General features: G+C 36.0%; 1 protein-coding gene across 1 annotated transcript; it reads left to right on the forward strand.

Annotated features, from left to right (window-relative positions):
• The first annotated feature begins 1030 nt into the window (after nt 1–1030).
• Nucleotides 1031–6320, forward strand: LOC133796689 (acetyl-coenzyme A carboxylase carboxyl transferase subunit alpha, chloroplastic-like). The gene is made up of 11 exons (XM_062234315.1): nt 1031–1185; nt 1570–2000; nt 2254–2328; nt 2806–2913; nt 2995–3155; nt 3500–3614; nt 3710–3864; nt 4097–4148; nt 4234–4302; nt 4651–4728; nt 5131–6320. Exons 2-11 carry the CDS (start codon nt 1617–1619, stop codon nt 6148–6150), a joined length of 2217 nt encoding a protein of 738 aa, XP_062090299.1. The 5' UTR covers nt 1031–1185; nt 1570–1616; the 3' UTR covers nt 6151–6320.
• Nucleotides 6321–23314: the final 16994 nt, after the last annotated feature.

Below are 23314 nucleotides of genomic sequence, written 5' to 3' on the forward strand. Positions count from 1 at the left end.
GATCTCCTTTTCCTTTCCACCTTACTCGTCTCACCCCGCCAACTCCACTTCCTACGCTTCCTTCTACTTGATTAGTAGTATTTTCTTTTCATTGTTAGCTTTTTGTTTTACTTTAGTTGTAATTGTTTAAATTGAATGTTGCCAGTGGATGGTGTTGTGTTTTTTATTTTCTAATTTCTAAGATTTTTTTTATATTCATCTTGTTAGTAGAAAACTGGTAATGCATGGAGTGAAAACTGAAAGCATATTGATTTTTGTAAAGATACACTACATTTTTTAGTTATCCCTACTTTGGAAAAACATATGCAGGTTTTAAGCATTGATTATGAGCAGTTTTTTGGGTGACATGAGTACTCAATCGTTAATTGTTGGTGGAAAAACTGGAGCCAACCATAGTAGCTTAATTGTTAATTAGTGATTTTTTAGTAGTTGTTCCATAAGAAAAGGAAATGGAATTTGACCAAAATAAAGATATAAGAGATTAGAAAAAAGGAAAAGTTTCTGAATCAGCCGTGGCCGCATTTGACTTGCCATCATCTCAATTGCAGCCAAAACTAGTTACTCTAACGCTTGTTAATCTTAAGCAGAAAACTAGGACAGGTGGCATGCTTATAGCATAGTTCATTTCCCACTAGACCTTGTAATGTTTTTTTTTTTTAATTTTTACTTTATCAGTATCATATTTTAGATGCATAGCCTTTGGATGTCTTATGCCTGATATTGGTGTGGAAGATAGAATTATAGATGTCTTATGTTTGTAAACAAGGCAAGAAGGAGGTAATTGATATTAGAGCAATATATCTTTAAATAATTGATGAGATATGGAAGAGGAAAATTTGAGGACAGGTGATTTTTTTTATGATTGGAGGGGGTTTATCCATTTTGAGGCAGACGTGTCTATAATTCTATCTTCTCAAAAGTACCACCAACTTCAATTCCACCGATTCCAAGAGCACGTACATAACACGCACCAATTTCACTTAATCCATTCCCACAAACCAATTACCCATGGTCTCCTTCCCGTGAGATTTACACGCGCCTTTTTTCTTCAACATATATACATATAACCCATCAATCATTGTTGACTTTCAGTTTTATCTGTGTTATGCATTCAAAGCCAGCTCCGTACGAAAATTGAGACATTTTTTTTCAACTTTGAATGTCAGCAGCTCTACTTATGATGAGGTAACCAAATTCTTGATATTCTGTTTGCTTTCTTAGCAGATTGAGAATAAAAAATGGGAACTTAATCTATCTGACATATTGTTATGGTTGTGTATATGAGAAGTGATTATTGAATGCTAATTGTGCTTTGATTAGCATTGGTTTGCATGAAACTTCTCATGCCCTTTCATAAAAATTATGTTATTTAATTGCTTATCTCGAATTTGGATGTGCCAGCTTTATGTGGTGTTTTTCCTTACCCAATTTCTAAATTCTTTTAGTTTTCCTTTTTAATTTTGCTGCTCATCTTGTCCATGGAAATGCATGGAGTGAAAAATGAAAATATATTGATTTTGTTAAAGATATGCCACATTTAGTTGAGCCTTTACTTTTGATAAAATACAGGATCTAAATATTGATTATGAGCCATTAAGTTTTTGGATGAGAATTAGATGAGTACTCAATCGTTAATTGTTGGAAATTGTGGTGGAAGAACTGGAGCCAACCATCATAGCTTTGCACAGACCCATTTGTATTCTGGAAAGGGTATATTTGTTTGTGATTTTCTTAGTAATAGTTCCATAAGAGAAGGAAATGGAATTTGGCCAAAAGATATGAGAGGTTATAAGATTAGAAAAAGGAAAAGTTTGTGTGTTAATGCCAAAGTTAAAAAGGGGAAGAAGCATGATTATCCCTGGCCGGATGACATTGATCCAAATATCAGCACAGGGCATTTGAATTACCTTTCTCACTTCAAGCCTCTGACTGAAAAGCCAAAACCAGTTACTCTAGCTTTTGAGAAGCCACTTGTTGATCTTGAGCAAAAAATCATTGAGGTCAGTTGTCGTTGTTGTTTCTCACTTGTTTCCTCATTTTACTAAATTACTTCAAGCTGTTACAGTGGCTTAGAGTACATATAAGTGCTGCTGAATTCCTCTGTTTAGTTTAAAAGTACTTTAGACATTTTAAACCTTGCATATTTTAAAAGGATACTTTCATAAGGGTTGTGTACTTGTTTTTTTTATCCTTAATTATGGGTATGTTGTTTAAGATTTTTTTTAATATTGCATCAATTTTTTTTCTTTGAAGGTAAGAAGAATGGCTGATGATACTGGTCTAGACTTCAGTGATCAAATTGTTGCTTTAGAGCAGAAATATCACCAGGTGAATTATTCAATTTTGGAGCTTCAATTGCATTCTCTTAGTGTCATTACACCTTGCAAGCATTTATTAGCATTATCAGTATAAAGAATTTTGTTTCATATAATTATTGGTGATTATTTTGTCTTCTGTCATTATTTGTTTCAAACAACTTAATTCATTTTTAAGTGTCTGATTATTGCAGCTGTGATATAGAATAGGGTATCAGGAGACCTCTTTTTCTGAATCTGATAGTTTGGATTGAAGCTAATGTTGGCTGCCAAATCAAGAACTGATTACAGAAGCATTTTTGTAAAACTAAAACGTAGGTCCTAAATTAAAATAAGATCTAAAACCCTCGTCCGGTATTTGGGGTAACTGATTCTTTTAGAGACTCGGAAAGCAATTAGTTGTTCCTAACAATATAAAAGTCTACATAATTGGACAATTTCCTTTTAACAATAGTGTGATACTAACTTGAAGATCTTCTCTTCTACACAGGCTCTGAAAGATTTGTATGCACATTTGACACCGATTCAACGTCTAACTATTGCTCGACATCCTAACAGGCCAACTGTTCTTGATCATATATTAAATATCACAGAGAAGGTATTTCTTTATATTTGTTGCATGTCTGGTCCTGTATGGAAATGGTTTTAGTTTACTGTTGTAGTGTTTGATGTTATATAGTGGGTGGAGCTCCATGGAGATCGTGCAGGCTATGACGATCCAGCTATTGTGACTGGTATCAGAAGCATTGATGGCAAAAGCTACATGTTTATAGGCCATCAGAAAGGTAGAAACACAAAGGAGAACATTGCTCGCAACTTTGCTATGCCGACTCCTCATGGGTACGTGTTAATTGGAAAAGAGTTGAAGTATTTTCAGTATTTATCAGAATCAAGAGCTTATATGCTAAAATTATGTTGAGAATCTAAGAAGTTCTATGCAAAGTAAAGTTCAATGGATAAGTATAATTTTCCTGCTTAAAGACTTCCACATTTTTTCTTGGAATTGGAGCTGTTTTTCCCTTTTCCTTTCCCACTGTTGCAGAAATGAATTTAGGGGTGGCAAAATATTACTGTTCACTAATAGAAAAATAATTATAAGAATTACTGTACATTAGCCATACACATCACAATTTAGATCTACAGGAAAAATTGCTCTGCTTGATTGAATTCCTTTTTGCAAACAGATATCGAAAGGCTTTACGAATGATGAAATATGCTGATCATCATGGTCTTCCAATTGTTACATTTGTTGACACTCCTGGGGCTTTTGCTGATCTCAAATCCGAGGAACTTGGTCAAGTGTGTATTCAGCATTTCTAATTTGGTACCACCATGGTTGTTTCACTTAGTTCCAATGTGGTCTTGGATAATATGTTCTTTAAAACTTGATGCAGGGTGAAGCAATAGCCCATAATTTGAGAACTATGTTCGGCTTGAAAGTGCCCATTGTAACAGTTGTTACCGGTGAAGGTGGTTCTGGAGGAGCTCTTGCTATTGCTTGCTCTAATAAACTATTAATGCTAGAGAACTCAGCTTTCTATGTTGCGAGGTGATTATATTGTTCTGTTATCTTTTTGTTTGACAAGATATCAAACAAATATAACTTATCTATCAGCAGCCCTATTTCTTGAGTTTATAAATTAAAGAAACTGCTTCCCTTCTTAAATTTAGTATTTGCCAATCCATTTCTTGAGTTTTTTTTCCTTAAATACAATCAATACATGTATTTTATGCTGTGGCTCCTTGTAATATATTTTTGGTGGCTCTATTCATCTGTGAAGCCCTGAAGCATGTGCTGCAATATTGTGGAAATCTTCTCAAGCAGCTCCTAAGGTATTCAAATAAATGATTATATGATGAGATTATTCAGTGTATGGACCAGTTCTGCTCAACTTGATTCAATTTTAAACTTATGTAGGCAGCTGAAAAGTTGAGGATAACAGCTCTAGAGCATTATAGGCTCAAAATCGCTGATGGTATCATTCCTGTGAGTTTTATGTTCTGTTTCTTTTGAGGTTGATATATATATATATATATAAAGTTCATACTTTCTAAGAAAAAAGAGATCGAAATCAATCGTATAAGATTCTAGAGCTCTATTATGCTAGTAGCAATTTTTCTATCTTGTTAACAAAGATAATTGGATCTGATCATAGAAATATATATGATGTAATCGAATCTATGTGACTGGTCTCGATTGTCATCCAAGGATTTGTCATTATTAGTCTCTTCAATGTTTTCTTATAGATCTTTACTTAGATCCTGATATAAATCTGCAAATATCTTAGCTTGAGTTGTAATTTAACATTAAAAGTGATGTTGGTGCTGTTCACAGGAGCCTCTGGGTGGTGCACATGCTGATCCTGCATGGACTTCCCAACAGATTAAGTTTGCAATCAACCAAGCAATGGAGGTGTTTGCTAAAAATCCATATTTTTCATGCTCTCTGATTATATTTCACAAAATAGGATTATTTTTTTCCCAGTCTGACCTACATAATCATTTATTCAACAAAATGAAAATACTAAATGGTGATGGATCTTTTAGAAGTTCTGCCTTATTAGGTGGAAAGTTCTAAAGGTTTTCTCTCTGTCATTGTCCTCTTCCACCCTTTCCACATGACAAATATATGCTACATTAACATTTCTGCTTGATTCTTTAATTGAAACCCAACTGATCAACTAATTTCCTCATGAAACATTTATGCATAAGCATTAACTATTAATCATTGTTTGACCACTCAAATAGTTACTTAACTTTTGCTTGTTTGATTTCCTAGTCACCTACCAATAACAGCTATATCAAATCTACATAGGAATTGACAAAGATGGACCATGATGAATTGCTCCGCCACCGAATGCTCAAATTCAGGTCGATTGGCGGCTTCCAAGAAGGCAAACCTGTGGACCCTAAGAGAAAGCGAAATATGAAGCCATCTGAGGCAAACATGCCAAAGGCTGCTGATATAGAGTCAGACATTGAGAATCTAAAGAAGAAGATTGTTGAAGCAAAGGGATCATCTGATCTAGTTATTATCCAATCAATTGAAAAGTTGAAGGAAGATGTAGACAATGAGATAACTAATGCATTCATTTCAATGGGATTACAAGAGAAGCTTGAATCACTCACGTTGGAATTATCTAAAGCTCTAATAGGCCCACCAAACCAGCCCCTTAATCGTAGTTTAAAGGAGAAAGTTGATAAAATTATGGAAGAATTTACACGTAATTTGTCAAGACCAGGTGTATATCTTGGTTTGAAGCAGAAGCTTGAAAAACTAAACATGGTTAGCAGGCTGATTGAGCTGAAGGAGAAAGGTGAGAAACTGAAAGCAGAAATTAACCAGAAAATTCCTGATGAGGTTAAAGCAAAGATGGGCCATTTGAAGAAAGCTCAGGAAAACTTGTCAAAGGGTGAAGCATTGGATAAGGATTTGATGGAGGAAGAAGTTGAAAGAGCTAAGGAAGAGTTGATGAAGGTTATAAAGTCAGCTAACTTGGAGATTGTTGGGGTGACCAAGAGAAGAATTGCCACACCTCCTCCAGACTTGAAAGAGAAGATGGCAAATTTGAACAAAGATATTTATCAGGAAATTGATAAGGTTATAAATCAAGATGGTCTTAGCACGAAAATAGAAGAGTTGAAGAGCAGCATAGAAAGTGGCTCGAGTCCAAAAGACATACAAAAACTGGAAGCAGAGGTAAAAAAAGAGATTCTTGCTACTTTGGATAGCAAGAAACTGAAGGAAAAGGTTGAGAATCTAAGAATGGAATTGACATCAGCTGAGGAAACTGTTAGAGAGGGTAAGCCCGGTGCCGAAAATGGAAGATATTAGAATAATGTGAGATAAAGAGGGTGGCAACCAATAAATATAACTTCATATATTTATGTATATGAATAGAAATCTATATCAAATTGATGTTTAGCTGTTTGAATCTCACTTTTCGAGTTGTGAGATGTTTGTATGAGGATGTCATGTATTTGATATAAATAATTTTATTGTATCATTACTATTTGTTTATGTAAGTTGGAGTAAACAATTGAAGGGAAGAGTATATAGAAGATGATAAGATAATTACAGACATAATAGTGACAAAAAATGATGAGATCAGGTGAAGTGGTTTGCCAAAAGCAAAAGCTACATACAAAAAAAGGTTGAGGTTAAAGGGGTAATATACAAGGTTATTATTGGATATGATTACTCAATCACTTTCCACGTAAGAAAATGGCTGATTTTATGCGAAGGAAAGTGGATTTAGGAGAAAAGCATCCTTTTGCTTTAAATAATTTGCATGGTGGAAAAATGACATAACACCAGTACTTATCTTTGATTCTGCTTTATGTTATTCTTTGTTTTCAGGTTTTCTTTTTTGGGTTTTAGCTTTGCAACCGATCACAACGGATTACTATATTATTTATATATACTATGTTTCTACATATATATATTACGTCAAATATATCCCATCAACAGTTACATTAATTTTTATCATTGTTATTTAATGATTGTAAAAAAATTAATTGGTATTAATTAGTTACATGTAACCTGATACTATTAGGATCATATAATTTCTTTAAATACTTTTTCCTTATAAAATGTCTATTAAGATTTATTTAATTTAAAAAATAAATTTATTATGATCACTAATTAATTTCTGACATTTTAAATAAAATTGGTATAAATAGTAAGGCACTGAATTCTTAAATATGACCTTTTTTAAAAACAAAAAAAAGTAAATAAATATATTGATGGGTTTTATATATTTTTTATAATACAGAGTTTTATAATTTTAATTATGCTAATTATTATTAAGTTTTAACTTTTTGTAGTATTTCTCTCTCTCCTAGTCCGAGAGATTTATACTGTCTTTTTCGACATTTTTTTATTTTATTTTATAGATATGGTCAGATGCAATATGTATGGGAAACTTTACTATTTATGCATAATAGTGGGTATAATTACTAAATAATACCAGTACTAATAAATTTTTTAAATTGGTGTTAAACTTTCACCGAGTACCAAAAATACCCCTCTCATTTTTTTCCACTCAAATTTTTTCCCACACAAACTCTCTCACTCTCTCAATCCCTGAAACCCAAAGGAAACCCTCTGCGATAACCATCACCGTCGATCTCAAGCTCTCTCTTTCTCTTCTCCGAAGTCGGCCTGTCGAGCCAACGGCGATAACAAAGCTCGAAACCCATGTCGTCGAACCCATCAATCGAACCCATTTCTCATTAAGGTATATTCTTGAACCCTCGTGATTATTTTTTGTTTTGATCCCTTTGAATCTGGTGGTGTGGAATGGGTATGGTAGTTCTTTGGTCTGGGTTTTTCTGTGGTTTTTTCTGGGTTTGAACCAGTAGCTCGATAGGTTCGATGAAGGTTCGATAAAAGCTCGATGTTATCTATGGTAATATATGAAACTAGCTCGATAGGCTCGATTATGGTTCGATAGTAGGCTCGATAGGGTAGTTTGAATGGTTCAATGGTGGATCGATAAGAGCTCGATGGATCTATGGTATTAGGTTAAAAGGGCTCGATAGGTTCGATAGAAGCTCGATGTTATCCATGGGTAATATATGAAACTAGCTCGATAGGCTCGATTATGGTTCGATAGTAGGCTCGATAGGGTAGTTTGAATGGTTCGATGGTGGATCGATAAGAGCTCGATGGATCTGTGGTATTAGGTTAAAAGGGCTCGATAGGTTCGATAAGGGTTCGACAGTAGGCTCAATGGATCTGTGGTATTAATAAACAGGGCTCGATAGGTTCGATAATGGTTCGATAATAGGCTTGATGGTTATTTATGTAGACAGATTTTTCTTAGCTCAACAGGCTCGACATTGGCTCGATAGTGTATGTTTCAGCTCGATTATAGCTCGATAGAGCTCGATGACAGCTTATTTCAGTTTTTTGATGAATTTTTTTTGAATTTTTTCTTGATTATGTTTAACATTCTGTTTTCTTACCAAAAAAAAATTCATGTGTTGTTGCAGATGCCTAAGTTGCTTGTTCCGTTCAGTGATCACTTTCCTGGTCGAGTGACATATCGGGGTAGTAGTAGTTTAAATCACATTAAGACTAGGTTTGTGGAGCTCGGGCTGCTTGAAAGGGCTAAGGAATCCCCTTTCAAGCAGTTCTTTTTGCTTCGGAGTTTAATTTCTCCAGAGTCTTGGTGCATCAACTGTTGCTGAGGAAAATCTCCAGCAACAACGAAGATGAGGTGCATTTTTTCTTAGGGTCGCAGTCTTGTAGATTCGGCATGGGAGAGTTTACCCTGGTGACGGGGTTGAATTTCAGTACCTTCCCGTCACCAGAAGAGTTGGAAGGGTGTAATCTCAGCGACCGGTTGATAAAGGAGTATTTCAACGATGCTGAGAAAGTAAAGCTCTCACAGGTGGACCATGCTTTCAAGATTTGTACGGTTGTGGAATATGTGTACAAGCTTGGTCTATCTTTGTTTGTTGAGGGGGTTCTGAATGCCATTGAGGGAAAGTTGCACATTTGGCGAGATATTCTGAAAATTGTTGAGGACATAGAGTACTTCTTCAGCTATCCATGGGGGAAGTACTCTTATAGGAGGCTATTGCAGTCTTGTAAGAAGGACATGGTGAAGCAAAATGCCAACTATGATGCCAAGAAGGATGCCAAGGTGCAACAATAGTCCAAGTACAGTATGTATGGTTATGCCCCGACCTTACAGTACTGGGCATATGAGGCTATCCAGCAGCTTGCGACGGAGCTTGTTGTGAGCTCGGGAAACATGGTCCCGAGGATGCTTAGTTGGTCGCATCGGAGGAACAAGGATTTCACCAAGTTCGTCATCGTACCGATGTTATTGAAGAAGAATGTAAGTTATATTTTTTTTATCTATATGCTTATCTTTTATCATTATTTGAGTTAACCAAATGTTTTATGTTGTTTGCAGTTGATTGTCCTTCCGATGTTGAAGCCTCGGCCAACAGGAAAAGACTATTATTTATCTTTGACAAAGGGAGATCTTCCCCTTTATCCTGGGCTTAGCCAGGATCCCTCGGAGGCTGATGAGGAGGAGGATGCGACTTTTGAGAAAATCGCGGAGATAGTTTCTCAAGCAGCCGAGGCAGCCAAGATATTTGATGATGCTGCCCCGGGGGAGGAGGTTGCAGGTCCCACCCTTCCTTTTGACCCAGCCTCAGCCTTCACCCCAACATCAGCCCCAGCCTCAACGTCAACCCCAACACCAACCCCAACACCAGCCTCAGCCCCTAAGTTCGCCGACTTGATTGAGCGATTGGATAGAGTCGAGGGTCGATAGAAGACCCTCCTGAAGAACCAGTCAGTGATCTTGGACGTAGTCAGTCAGACCCTGACATTTATTAAGGAGAAACCGAGGGGCTCCAATGAAGATTCAGACTCAGAGTCATTGGATATTCCTCTAGACTATGTTGATGATCCAACCACGCCTCGTACCATCATTGTGACACCTGATGCTAGGACTCCGGGAGTCGTTATTGTCAACCCTGAGGATGTTGCTGGGGTTCAGTTTCAGAGGACTAGACGCCAAAGACGTAAGTCAGATTGGTTTGAGGACTACACCGATCCCACAAGGAAAAGACCTCGCACTGATGCAGTTGCACCAGCAGAGGAGGCTACACAGGTGTTGGACCCTCTCAAGAAGCCAGATCCCAAACAGTATAGGACAATGTGCAAGTGGCTGCTTGGAGACATGCCCAACAAGACCCCGAGGGATGTAAAGACTGGGAATCATGGTCCAGCGTGGTTTCTGACGTGGAAGACACCCCAGTCGTGGCTCAATGATGGGGTAAGCCATTTATACATGTTCTGTTTTTACTGACTCGATATGAGCTCGATGATAGCTCGATATGAGCTCTTGATGGGAGTTTCCAGGATCGAAGTGAGCTCGATAGGAGTTTGATAGGGATGTTAAAATAGGGTTGTTGTTTACTGTTTGAGCTTAGCTCGATGTGAGCTCGATAAGAGTTTGATAGGGATGTTAAAATAGGGTTGTTGTTTACTGTTGAGATTAGCTCGATGGAGCTCGATATGGATGTTAAAATAGGGTTGTTGTTTACTATTGAGATTAGCTCGATGTGAGCTCGATGGAGCTCGATAATAGTTCGATAGGGATGTTAAAATAGGGTTGTTGTTTACTGTTTGAGATTAGCTCGATGGAGCTCGATAGGAGTTCGATAGGTATGTTAAAATAGGGTTGTTGTTTACTGTTTGAGATTAGCTCGATGAAGCTCGATAGTAGTTCAATATGAGCTCGATAGTAGTTCTATGTGAGCTCGATGGAGCTCAACAGCAGCAATTTATGATGGTCTTTGCTAACTTTTTTTATCGTACTCTCTTTGTAACATATTGGTGCGGCAGAAGACATGATTCGTATGCATCGCAAGTATTTTCTCAATATATATCGATAGAATGCAGTTGTGATGAACAATTATTTCTCACAAGTGATACCTGCTCGATATGATCAGTACAGGGAAACAACCGACAAAACAAAGTATACTTGGGATTCTGACATTATGTCCATGTTGACCGGCATCGAGCAGCAGTTTCTAGCATCTTGGGGAGGAGCTAAGGATGTATATTGGTGCCAGAACTATGGACAACAACATTGGTTTGCCATTGAGGCTTCCATTTCTAGTTGGACCCTGACTGTTTATGATTCGGACAACTCGGTGATTAGTGGCGCAAAGCTTGAAGAAATTATGAGTCCATGGTGATTTTTGCTTCCTTCTCTGTTAATGCAGAGTAAACTGTTTACTGATAGCTTGATGTTGAAGATTCCATCAACAGGAAAAAGGTCGCATCAGTTCACATGGCGTCGCAAACAGAAACACTAGCTCACTTAGTCAAAGAGAAGGTAACAAATATCATCTTCATACTAAATTTGTTTCTAACTAAAATTATAGTAATGTACACTTAATGTTTACTTTTTTTTTACAGTGGGGATTATGGTGTGTATGCTGTCAAGCATATTGAGCATCTAATGGTCAGTTTTCCATTGGAAACTATCTGCGATGAAAATATGGAGGTGTTCAGGAACAAGTGGACCACAGACTTGTGGTATCAAAATTTGTTACCTTGATGATTGTATATATACAGGGTCTTTACATGTACAGTTTCTTGTTCACATTTTTTTTATAACTTTCATGGGCTGTTATCGAGCTAATATCAAGCTATATCGAACTGTTATCGAATTTTTATTGAGCAATATCATTTTCATATCGAACCATTATCGAATTACTATTGAGTTATATCGAGCTTCAATTGAGCAATATCATTTTCATATCGAACCATTATCGAGCTACATATTATCGAGTTCATAACGAGTTTACATCAAGCTTAACATAACTTTTAAGAAAAATCAAATAAAAAATGAGGGAAAACAAGCTAGGTTATTAATACAACAAGTCCAAATGGGAAAAAAGAGTTTATAGCCTAGCTTTGTATGTAGCCCTGTTGTGGCCAAGACCACCACACATGCTACACTTGCTCTCTTTGCGAATGATTTCGCCACTCGATGGGTAGCGATTTGTCTTCCTTCTTCCCACCTTATTCTTCTTCGGTCAACCAACTGGTTGTTTTTCAACGGGAACCCCAACTTGCATTTTCTCTATGTTCTCGGGAACTTCCCAATCATCCTCGTTGCCATTTGGGTAAATTGTTTCTTTGTAAGGCTCCATCCACATCTCAGTAGTGTAATATGGTGAACACAGTGAGTAAATGTTGACACTGCGCAAGATGGTCGCAGCAACACCATGAACACAAGGGTAACCCATTATTTGAAACTGGCCACAAGAGCATGATTTGGTCATCAAACTCACCTCACCATCACCTTCTGGGTCTACCACATGAAATTCAAACTGTCCAAGAGGATGGACTTTCAAGTACCTTGCATCATCCGCAATGCCTGAGACATCTTTCTCATATATTGTTGATAATTTGGATGTGCACTTCTCTACCTTCTCACAACGCGCAGCAAACCATGATTGAATTGTGAAACAAATGAATTCCACAAAAGTAGTGACTGGGAAGGTTCTTGCGTCTCTGGTTTTGTTGTTGAAACTTTCAACATAGTTGCTTGTCATTACATTGTATCAATTCCCGGGAAAGTAAGCACGAGTCCACTTATCGAAGCCACCTTGAGATATTGAGCTATGGCAGGATCCATTTGCTTTATATTGTTGAAGAACCTGTGAAATTTTGACTTCCAAAATGCATAGGCCGCATTCCACATCTCCTTGTGACAGTGATCGGTCTTGAACTTAGCGATTACATTCATACTTATGTGATGGTAGCATACGCCATGGTAGGCATCAGGGAAGACCAATTCAAGAGCATGAATAATGCTAGCATGCCTGCCTGATACAAAAGACAGATTATCAACAACTCCAATGGCTTCCTTCAATTTCATCATGAAATACTTCCAAGAAGCATGATTCTCACTGTCAACAATCGCGAATGCAATTGGATAAATGTGGTTATTTGCATCCAATGCGACAGCACACAACATGTGGCCACCGTACCTTGACTTCAAGAAAGTGCCATCCACACATATAACAGGACGACATGATGTAAATCCCCTTCTACAAACTCCGAGTGAGAAGAAACAGTAAAGAAAGCGACCGTCATCTGTGACAAAATCAGTTATTGTACCTTGATTCTTTTGCTGCAGCATGTACAGGTAAGAAGGTAACTTGGAGTATGATTCTTCAGGTGTCCCTCTGACATAACCGAGTGCCTTCTCTCTGCATCTCCAAGCCTTCATCCAACTCATATCGATCCCAAAATTATTCTTCATATCCTCATTTATGCTGTTTTGTGGGTAGCTAGTGCCATCAGTAGCATATTTGTTCTTGATAAGGTGCCCAATGACAGAAGGTGCTGCTTGACGGTGGTCTTTTTGTCGCAATTATAGTGAGCAAGTATGTACACTATTATAAACAGTGATCTCAAACATCTCCGATCGCGCTACTTTTTTCCCTCTTATTCTCCAACCACAATCAGGATCCTTGCAGGCGATATATAACACATCAGTACCAGACTTCTTAGCCATAAACTCAAAATTATTCTTCATTGCAAAGAGAGCCGCTTTGGTTTTCAATTCCATCTTGTTCTCAAATGTCTTCCCAAGATGTAATTCCATCAACGCTACATCGGATGAGGGTGATTCAAAACAACTAGAAGTCATGATATCTTCTTTTGTAAACATGGGAGCACTCCATTTTCTGTGATCTTCTGTTGAACATATTGGAATGTTCCCTGCATAGTTATATTCTGTTCCACCAGGACGACTAGAGCTGGTGCCAGGTGTTCGACGTCCTTGACTTGGTGGGTTCGCCCGTGCAATATGACGTATTGGTTGTTCTTGTGCTTGTTCTACTTGAAAATGTTCAGCTACTGGATCATCATTCACTGAATTGTATCCTAAGTCCTCATTGTGTTCAGCTACTGGATCGTCATTCATATAGGGGTTGTACTCATACTGGTTGTCCCTCAGGTCACCAATAGGACATCCTAAAGTATTGGCTGCTCCCTCAGGTCCGGGAGTGGAATATGGGTCTGCAATGACAATCTTTTTAACAGGAGTGACACACAAGGCCAACCTTTCTTTAGATGTTACTCCTAAGAATGCACAGACACCAAGATCACTTTCGACGTGAACAGGTGTAAACGGTTGGTCACCGCATGTGTAAGGAACCTCCAATTTCAACTCATACATCTGTTTATCAACTTTAAGTTCCTTGTGCAATATGTCAAGAAGTTGCAAGTACGTTACTGTTGGATTAGCTTATACAGGATCTTTATTTATTTTCATGTATATCTAATATTAAAAAATTAATACGAGATAGCCTAAAACATGTTTCTAAAATTGAATTCAAAGAGAAACAAAGAATAGAATACTTACAGTATACGCAGCGGAATTAAAGAGTCCTTCCTTCAGTTTCTCTAACTCTTGTATCCTCTCTGTCGCAGAGTATTATCAAGAAATTGAACCGATCTTCTATTTTCTTCACAATCTTCCAATGTATCCTTAGAACCACCTAGACTAGTGTGGGCAATTCTCAACACATGAGATAGATATAGAGAGAAGAAGAGAAAATAACAAAGAGGCTTAGAAAAGGACTTGTGTTTAGAGAGAATCTAAAACTATCAGAAAATCTGACTTGTGACTTATCAAACTTATATTTTGACTTCTCTCTAAGCACTCATTTTATAGACTCAATTAGGCCATTTAATTTAATTAAAAAATAAATAAAATAATAGTCATTTTGAAGCCCTAGGTCGAAATTATCATGGGCTATAGGCCCGTGAAATTTCCCATTTGATTATAATCCCATTGGACTTAAAATCAAGGCATGTATTATTTTCTATTGATTTAATTAATTAAATAATTATTTAAATCCTTTATCAAATTAATTATTTATAATTTGAACCTTGATTTAAATTTATTTATTAATTTAGATACCAATTTATCTTAATTAATAAATCTGCCATGATTTCTCTTTTCTTCTCAAAATTACACAACTCTGTGAAACTATCCAAAATTGACCTGGTCAACTTTGATAATTCCAATTGATGATTAAATCAATTAATTGAGACTATCTAGATGATTTTATCCAAGGTACAATGGGGACCATGGGCCTATGAAATCAAGCTTCAATAAGTTATCATAAATCTAATAAATAAATTTACTAACTTATTAATTCCTCATGACTCCACTATAGACTTGGAATTGCACTCTTGACTTCATAGAACGCTCTATAACAAATATAGATACGCTATTAATTATCCATTGTTACAACCATAATTGTCACTCAATCCTCTATAGACGATCTACAATGAGATAGGACTAAAATACCGTTTTCCCCCTCATTGTATTTTATCCTTAAAACACTTAGTTCCTTGTAAATGATATTTCAGTAAACTAATTTAATTACTGAAATGAGATCTCTATCATTTAACACCTTGAACCAAACTAAAAGGAAACCATCGTTTCACTTCTTCATCAGAAGCTATAGATGTTCATATCTATGATTAACACTCCCGCTCAATTATACTACCGAGTTCTCAAGATGTAAGTATGGGCTAGTCCGTAGGGTAAGCTAGTAACGAACAAGTCAAAGAACTCAAATAATACAATCAGTTAGAATATTAACCACTCAAAATTGAGATTGAATTGACCTATGGTCAACTATATGATATGACTAGAATAGATAATAACGGTATGTTTACTTATCTTATCAACTGTCAATATCGGTCATGTCCGATGTAACAAATACATCCGATCTTATCTACTTTGCTAATGTTCTGGAAAGAACATAACACTGTAATGTGTAAGTAGATCATATCGTAGATTGGCAAGTCAGTGTAAATCCAGTGCACTGACTAATCAAAGGACTAACTTATTTTGAACATATAATCATATTTATATTCTACTATGATTACGTCACTATAAATAAGATTAGCTATATGCTCGGGATTCAATAGAAGTTTATATTAAACAAATAATCATGAAAATAAAACATTTGAGCAAAGTGATTAACCAAGTCAAAAAATGATTTCTATTCTTTTATTGATAAGAAAATGAGATTACAAAGAATTTGGGTTTTAATTAGGGCATAAAACCCCAACAAACTCCCACTTGCACTAATTGAAACTAATGCCTTAATTCTACTAATCTCATTTCCTTGATATGCTTATCAAATGTAGCTTCTGGTAGTGTCTTTGTAAACGGATCCGCAAGATTGTCTTCAGTTGCAATCTTCATAACCTTCATATCTCCCCTGGCCACATATTCTCGAATAATGTGATACTTCATTTCTGTATGCTTACTCCTCTTGTGACTTCGAGGTTCTTTCGAGTTGGCTATCGCTCCTGTATTGTCACAAAACAACACAAGCGGTTTATCCATTTTTGGAATAACACCAAGATCCGAATAGAACTTCTTTGGCCAGACTATTTCCTTAGCTGCTTCTGACGCAGCTATGTACTCAGCCTCCATGGTGGAATCTGAGATTACAGACTGCTTTACGCTTCTCCAAATCACAGCTCCACCCCCAAGAGTAAACACCATTCCAGAAGTAGACTTTCTGTCATCGACATCAGTCTAAAAATCTGAATCGGTGTAGCCTACAGGGTTCAGAACACCACCCTTGTAGACTAACATATAATCCCTAGTTCGTCTCAAATACTTCGGGATATGCTTAATTGCTATCCAATGTTCCGGTCCTGGGTTTGACTGATACCTGCTCACTACTCCCACTGCATAGCAGATATCTGGTCTAGTACACAACATGGCATACATCAGACTTCCAACTGTAGATGCGTAAGGAACTTTTCTCATTGCATCTTCCTCTTCAGGAGTCTGGGGAGACTGCTTCTTTGAAAGATGAATTCAATGGCGGAACGGTAGACGCCCTTTCTTGGAATTTGTCATTGAGAAACGTTCAAGCACTTTATCAATGTAAGCTGCTTGAGATAAAGCTAAAAATTTGTTCTTTCTATCCCTGATGATCTGGATACCTAGAACATAACTTGCTTCATCCAAATCCTTCATCTGGAATTGAGTGCTTAGCCAATTCTTCACATCTGATAATTTCTTAACATTGTTTCCAATGAGTAAGATATCATCTACATAAAGAACCAGGAATACCACTATTTGATTTGCCTTCAGTTGGTAAACACAGGGCTCATCAATATTTTGTTCAAAGCCATAGGTTTTCTTTATTTCATCAAACCTAAGATTCTAGGAACGAGAAGCATGCTTAAGTCCATAGATGGGCCTATTTAACTTACAAACTTTTCCTTCTTGTCCAGATACTTTAAATCCTTCTGGCTGATCCATATAAATGACCTCGTCAAGCTTTCCATTAAGAAAAGCTGTCTTGACGTCCATTTTCCAAATCTCATAGTCGAGAGCGGCTGCTATGGATAGGAGGATGCGAATGGATTTGAGCATGGCTACCGAACTAAAAGTTTCCTCATAGTCCACACCTTCTCTTTGGGTATAACCCTTTGCCACTAATCGAGCTTTGTAAGTCTCGATATTTCCATCAACACCTCATTTCTTCTTGTAGATCCACTTGTACCCAATAGCCCTAAAGTCACTTGGTGCTTCCACAAGATCCCAGACGGAATTTGAGTACATAGACTCCATTTCCTGTTTCATGGCTTCGAGCCATAGTTCCTTTTCAAGGCTTGCCATTGCCTGTTTGAAAGACAACGGATCATCATCACTAGTGTCACCAACAACCATATTTGTTTCACCATCCAAACCATAGCGAACTGGGTTCCTAGAAACCCTCCCACTACGACGAGGCTTCGTGACTGTTTGCTCAGGAACAGTGGTACTTTCTTCATTTAAATCGACTTGCGTCGGTTGTACATGAAGAGTGGGAATTTCATCATCAACTTGCGTTGATGACGATGGAACATTGGTTGGAGTCAATTCTTTAACCATTTCCTCTAAAACTACTTTGCTGCGAGGTTTAAAGTTTTGGACATAGTCATTTTCCAGAAAAGTAGCATTTGTAGAAGTAAACACTTTCTTTTCTGAATGACTATAGAAAAGTCCACCCCGAGTATCTTTAGGATAGCCAACAAACATGCAAACTTCAGTTCGCGGTTCTAGCTTTCCCTCCTTTTTCCTCAGGACATGAGCGGGACACCCCCAGATTCTATAATGGCGTAAACTAGGTTGGTTTTAATTAGGGCATAAAACCCCAACAATTGCAGTATCCTCCATCGGTATCACCATGCATTGAGGGTCCTTGAAAATCTACTTATTCCCTTGTAATTCTCAAACACCATTGTAGGATACAAAGACGTAGACAATAGAGCCTGTGTTGGAAAAAAAAACATTAAAATTATCAGGAAAACTGTCATTTTTTCAGACATTCATGAAAAAAGAACATTATCGAGCTTTATCGAGCTATCATCGAGCTTTATCGAGTTAGCATCGAGCTCTTATCAAGTTAGTATCGAGCTACCATTTCTTAAACTGAACATAAAACCTAACCAAAACCTCCATCGAACCCTATCGAGCACATATCGAGAAAACCTAAACCTATCAAGAAAACCTAAACCTATCGAGCTATAATTGAGCTCAAATATTGTAGGGTCCAATCAAACCCTTATCGAGTTTCCATCGAGCACAATCGAGCAACAAAAACTAAACCTATCGAGTTATAACCGAGCTCAAATCGAGCTCATAAAAGACCTTCTTCTACATACCATCGAGCTCATATCGAACCGTTATCGAGCAAAAAAGTTGCAGAAAACCCAAAAAAATGCAGATCGCGGAATCTCTCTAAAAATCCCAAAAAATACACCAATATAGACTCAAGTTTGTTCAAAATAGCCAAAAAAAGTGTAACAAATAATACCCAACACATAAAATGTACAATCTTATTACCCATGGTTTTTCTCCTCCAAAAACTCTCAAAATAGATGTTGTCTTTGATATTGATGACTTCACAGAGACAATGGAGATGACTAACAATGATTTTGACAAGAAAATTAAACAAATTTGTAGATTTTAGGGATGATTTCGTGAGAATGAGAGAGAGAGGAAGAGAAGGTTTTAGGATTTTTTTTATATAATGGGAGGGGTATTTTGGGTATGAGAGGAATGTTCAGCATCAAATTGAAAATATTAATAGTGCTAGGATTTTTTAGTAATATTAGGCATTATTAAGTATTATTTGTGAAATTTCCCATTTGTATCGAAGTTACATGCTACTAAAAGTTAAAATTACAGTTAACTTTTATGTTATAATTAACTTCGATTTACAAATGTGACTCGTGTATGAATTCAAATTATCTTTTATTACTAATTTCTTTGAAAAGCTTCACATGTATATAGCCTATAACCATTCATTATATATTTTTAAGGTGTTTTATGATTTTTTTTACATTTTTACTAGCTCATTTTTTTTTAATGTTTCAAAATTATAAAAATACGATTTACACTAAATATCAACCCACAAAACTTAACGTTAAACAAACAACAGGATATCAACACGACAACAACCCTCACAACAACAAAGTGCAATCCATTGCAGCTACAAAAAAACCAAAAAGCAACATAAAAAAACTCGTTCTTACATTTAAAAAAAAAAAAAAGCAACACACTGCAATACAATATCAAAAAAGCAACTTAAATACAACACGACGACAACCTCACAACAATACAGTGTTGAAAATGCAATTAGATATCAATTCATTGCATTAACTCAAAATAAACTAAAAAACAACAACAAAAATAACCTCCAAACAATTTTTTCCTGCATTTTTAAATATGTCAAAAATAAACTAAAAATATATCTCAAAATTACTAAACATATATCCAAAATAAACTAAAAAAAAAAAAAAAAACAATTGGAAAACAACTAAGCATTAACCCACAACATACTAACACATTAAAAAATAAATAAAAAACAACAATTGGGCAACAACTAGAAGTCAACACATAGCATACTAACATTTTTTTTATAAAAAAATAAAAAAATATCTGAAAACAATTAAACAATAATTAGACATAAACACAACAACAGAACAACTATATATATAAACTTAAACAACATGAAAACATCTATACATAAATCTAAACAACACAAAAACAACTAAACTGGCCTGAAAAAAAAATTATAAAAAATTTACTCAATTTGAAATCAACTAGACATCAACCAAAATTATAGGAAACTAAATATATATAAAAAAAATCAATTTACACAACAAGAATAAAAAATAAAAATAAATTATATTTATAAAAAATACACTAAAAGTACAAAATCAACTAAAAAATCACACATAAAAACACACATAATTTAATTAAACATAAAAAAAAACCAAAAATCAACCTATCCATATGTTTTATTCCTTTTATAACAAAGCTACCATTTTTTTCTTTTCCTTGCATTAAAATTATTTTGTAACGCCCCACGTCACTATGGCTGTTTCTTGAAATGACGATTGGAAAACTTCCCAGGAGGTCACCCATCATAAGATTACTCCAGGTCAAACACGCTTAACTTTGGAGTTTTCAAGTGATGGACTACCGAAAAGAAGATGCATCTTGTTGGTATAAGTAATACTCATTAATCCATTTAAGTCATCTTCAACTGTGTAGTCTCATACCTACAGCCTTAGAATCATCACACTTTACCTTCCCCAGTCGATGTGGGATTGCACAGTTTTTACATGGTCTTTCCTTCTGCGATCACGGGACTCTGACTGTCACAGTTTTATACTAATTATTTTTTATTCTTTCATGTTTTTTTAGAACTTCTTTCATATTTTTGCTACTTAGTAGTTAGTATTGAGTTTATGTTTAACTTGTTCTGTGACTTTGGATTCATTTTGATATTTACACTAATTAATAAGTCATAAAATTAGGAATAAATTTAAGTTGACTAACTTAGGGACGAAGTGGTCAAGAATAGAAATAAAATAGTATTTATTTTCTTATTTTTTTAGTGAAATTTTTTAGAATTATTTATCTTATTGTGTAAATATTAAAAATTTAAGTATGACTAAAATATCAAATATCAAATACTTAAAGAATCTTACTCGTAAAAAAATTAATCTACATAATAAGTTGTTTACATAATAAGTAGTATCTAGTATACCTCTTCTATATAAAAAGTGTGTAGATAAATCTGCATAATAAGTTGTTTACATAATAAGTAGTAAATTTAGTTTTTTTCTAGAGAAATAGGATAAATTACAACCATATTTGTAAATTATAGGGAAAATGGACATAAAGTCAAATGATATGGGTAAATGACTACTTTCAAAAGTGAGGGGGCACGAGGGTTATTTGTCCGATATGCTATTAAACAACACAAAAAACTTTGTCATAAATGATGAATTTATATGGTTTGGAAGAAATTGAAAAAAATTAACTAGTATAATAATAACATGAATATTTTTTGGAAGGGATGAAAACATGATAAGGATAGATATTTTTTCACCATATTTTGTGTAAAAAAACATAATAAATATGATTTTTACCTTCAAATTATTACCATCACTAAATTGTTGTTTTTTTATTATTAAAAATTCTCCTCGAACCATTACTACTACCAAATTATGCCTCTTGTCCAAAAGAGCTGACATGGAGTGCTAAGGAATTGACAAGTAACGTTTTCATACCCTAAAACATTGTCATTGTATAATTGTGTCATTTAAATTATTATTACATTGTAGAGTTGTAACCCTGAACTATTACTAATACAAAATCATGTATCCCAAAGTTTGGACAAAGGATCTATTTCTGATAGGTTTAATAGCTTAAGGACAAATTTCAACAATTGAAAAAATTCTAAAGCAGAATTTGGTAGTGATAACTTATATATTAAAAAAAGAGTAATGATATATGTGTTGGTATTAAATGATCAAATCAAATGTACACTATGGAATATGTGGACCAATTTTAATAAATATTAATACCAGTCAGTATCATATACATATGTAAATATTAAATCACATACAAATAGATCATGGACTACCTCTTGTAGCCTATCAAGTGTTCTTGAGTCTTTTTGTATAAATCAACGATCTTTCTATCCAGTGTTCCGAGATCTCACACCCTGATTGTAATGACCCAAATTTGCTAATAAGGCTTAGGATCTTGATTAGCGTGCCTGGAGAGCAATAAGTGATTTATTGTCATAATATGTGAATTTGTGTGAATATGTGATTAGTGATGCATGTTTAGGTGGATTAAATATGCATGTGGGCCCCGTTAGGTTATTAGGGGCATGTTTGTAATTTTAGCTTGTGGAGAGCATAAATGTGAATAATTGTGATATGTTCGTGAAATATCTGTGTTGCACGATCTGAGACAGTCCTAGGGAGCGGTTATCTAGAAAGTCACAACGAGGTCGAAAATATGACTCGAGATGAGTCGACGGGCATTTCGGGTATTAGACATTTTATGGGGTTATCGGGTTATGGAAATAAATATTTGGAGATATATTTGAAGATAGAATGCTTAGGAGGGAATATTAGGGAAATTTACCATTTTGCCCTCGGGGATGTTTTTGGTACCCCGAGCCTTGAGGTAACCTTAGGAACTTGAGTTAAATAAAACAAAACCAAAAGAAGCCTTAGAAAAAAAGAAGAAACCGACCCTCCCTTCTGCCTATTCTCTATCTTTATTTCCTCTAAGTCTTATCAAGGGAAACTTTGGTGGAAACTACTCAAAACTAAGGAATTGGGCTGGGAATCTTGGGAGCTAGAAGCTTGAAGCTTGAGGACCTAATTCAGAGACCCAACTCAGCTCAAGGTAAGCTTTAATCTTAGTGAATTATGCTGCTTTTAAGCTGAAAATTATAAAGTAATGCATGTGTGTTGAGTGAAGAATTGACTTTGAGTTTGATAAGGTTTTTGGCTTGAGTTCTTGTTGGGTTTTGTTGCTGAATCTATAGTATAACATCTGTGATGATTAGTTTGGATTGTTGGCTTGATTTTGGGGTTAATTGGATTGGCTTTTGAGGTAAAAATGGTGAGTTTTTCTGGGCTTGAGGGGTCGGGCCACGGTGCTGTTCTTGGTGAGCTGCGGCCCCTTTGAACATAGGGGCGTCTGGAGTTGGAGGTGCGCCGCGGCGCCCTTCAGGAAGGGCCGCGACGCGTGTAGGCTGATTTGAGGCAGGGCCTCGGGTTGAGCTGGGGGCCGCGGCATGAGTTCCTAGGGCCGCGGTGCTTAGTGCATTTTTGGGTTTTAAAGAGGTTTTGGGCTCGGAAATTCAATAGTTAAGGCTCGGGATGAATTTTATCACCCGAATTGATAGAATTCAATGTTCCGGAGACTAGAATTATGACCCAAAACTATTCAATGGATTATAACTTGATGGGTGGAAATTGTTAATGCGTTGTGACTAGGGTTTTGGCGAGGCTCGGATTAGGGGACTATGCTTGGGACATCGGTGCTTGGAAAGCTTGGGACACAGGTAAGAAAAATACTAGGGGTGAGCACGGT

This window comes from Humulus lupulus, chromosome 8, assembly GCF_963169125.1.
Source record: "Humulus lupulus chromosome 8, drHumLupu1.1, whole genome shotgun sequence".
Classification (NCBI taxonomy): Eukaryota; Viridiplantae; Streptophyta; class Magnoliopsida; order Rosales; family Cannabaceae; genus Humulus; species Humulus lupulus.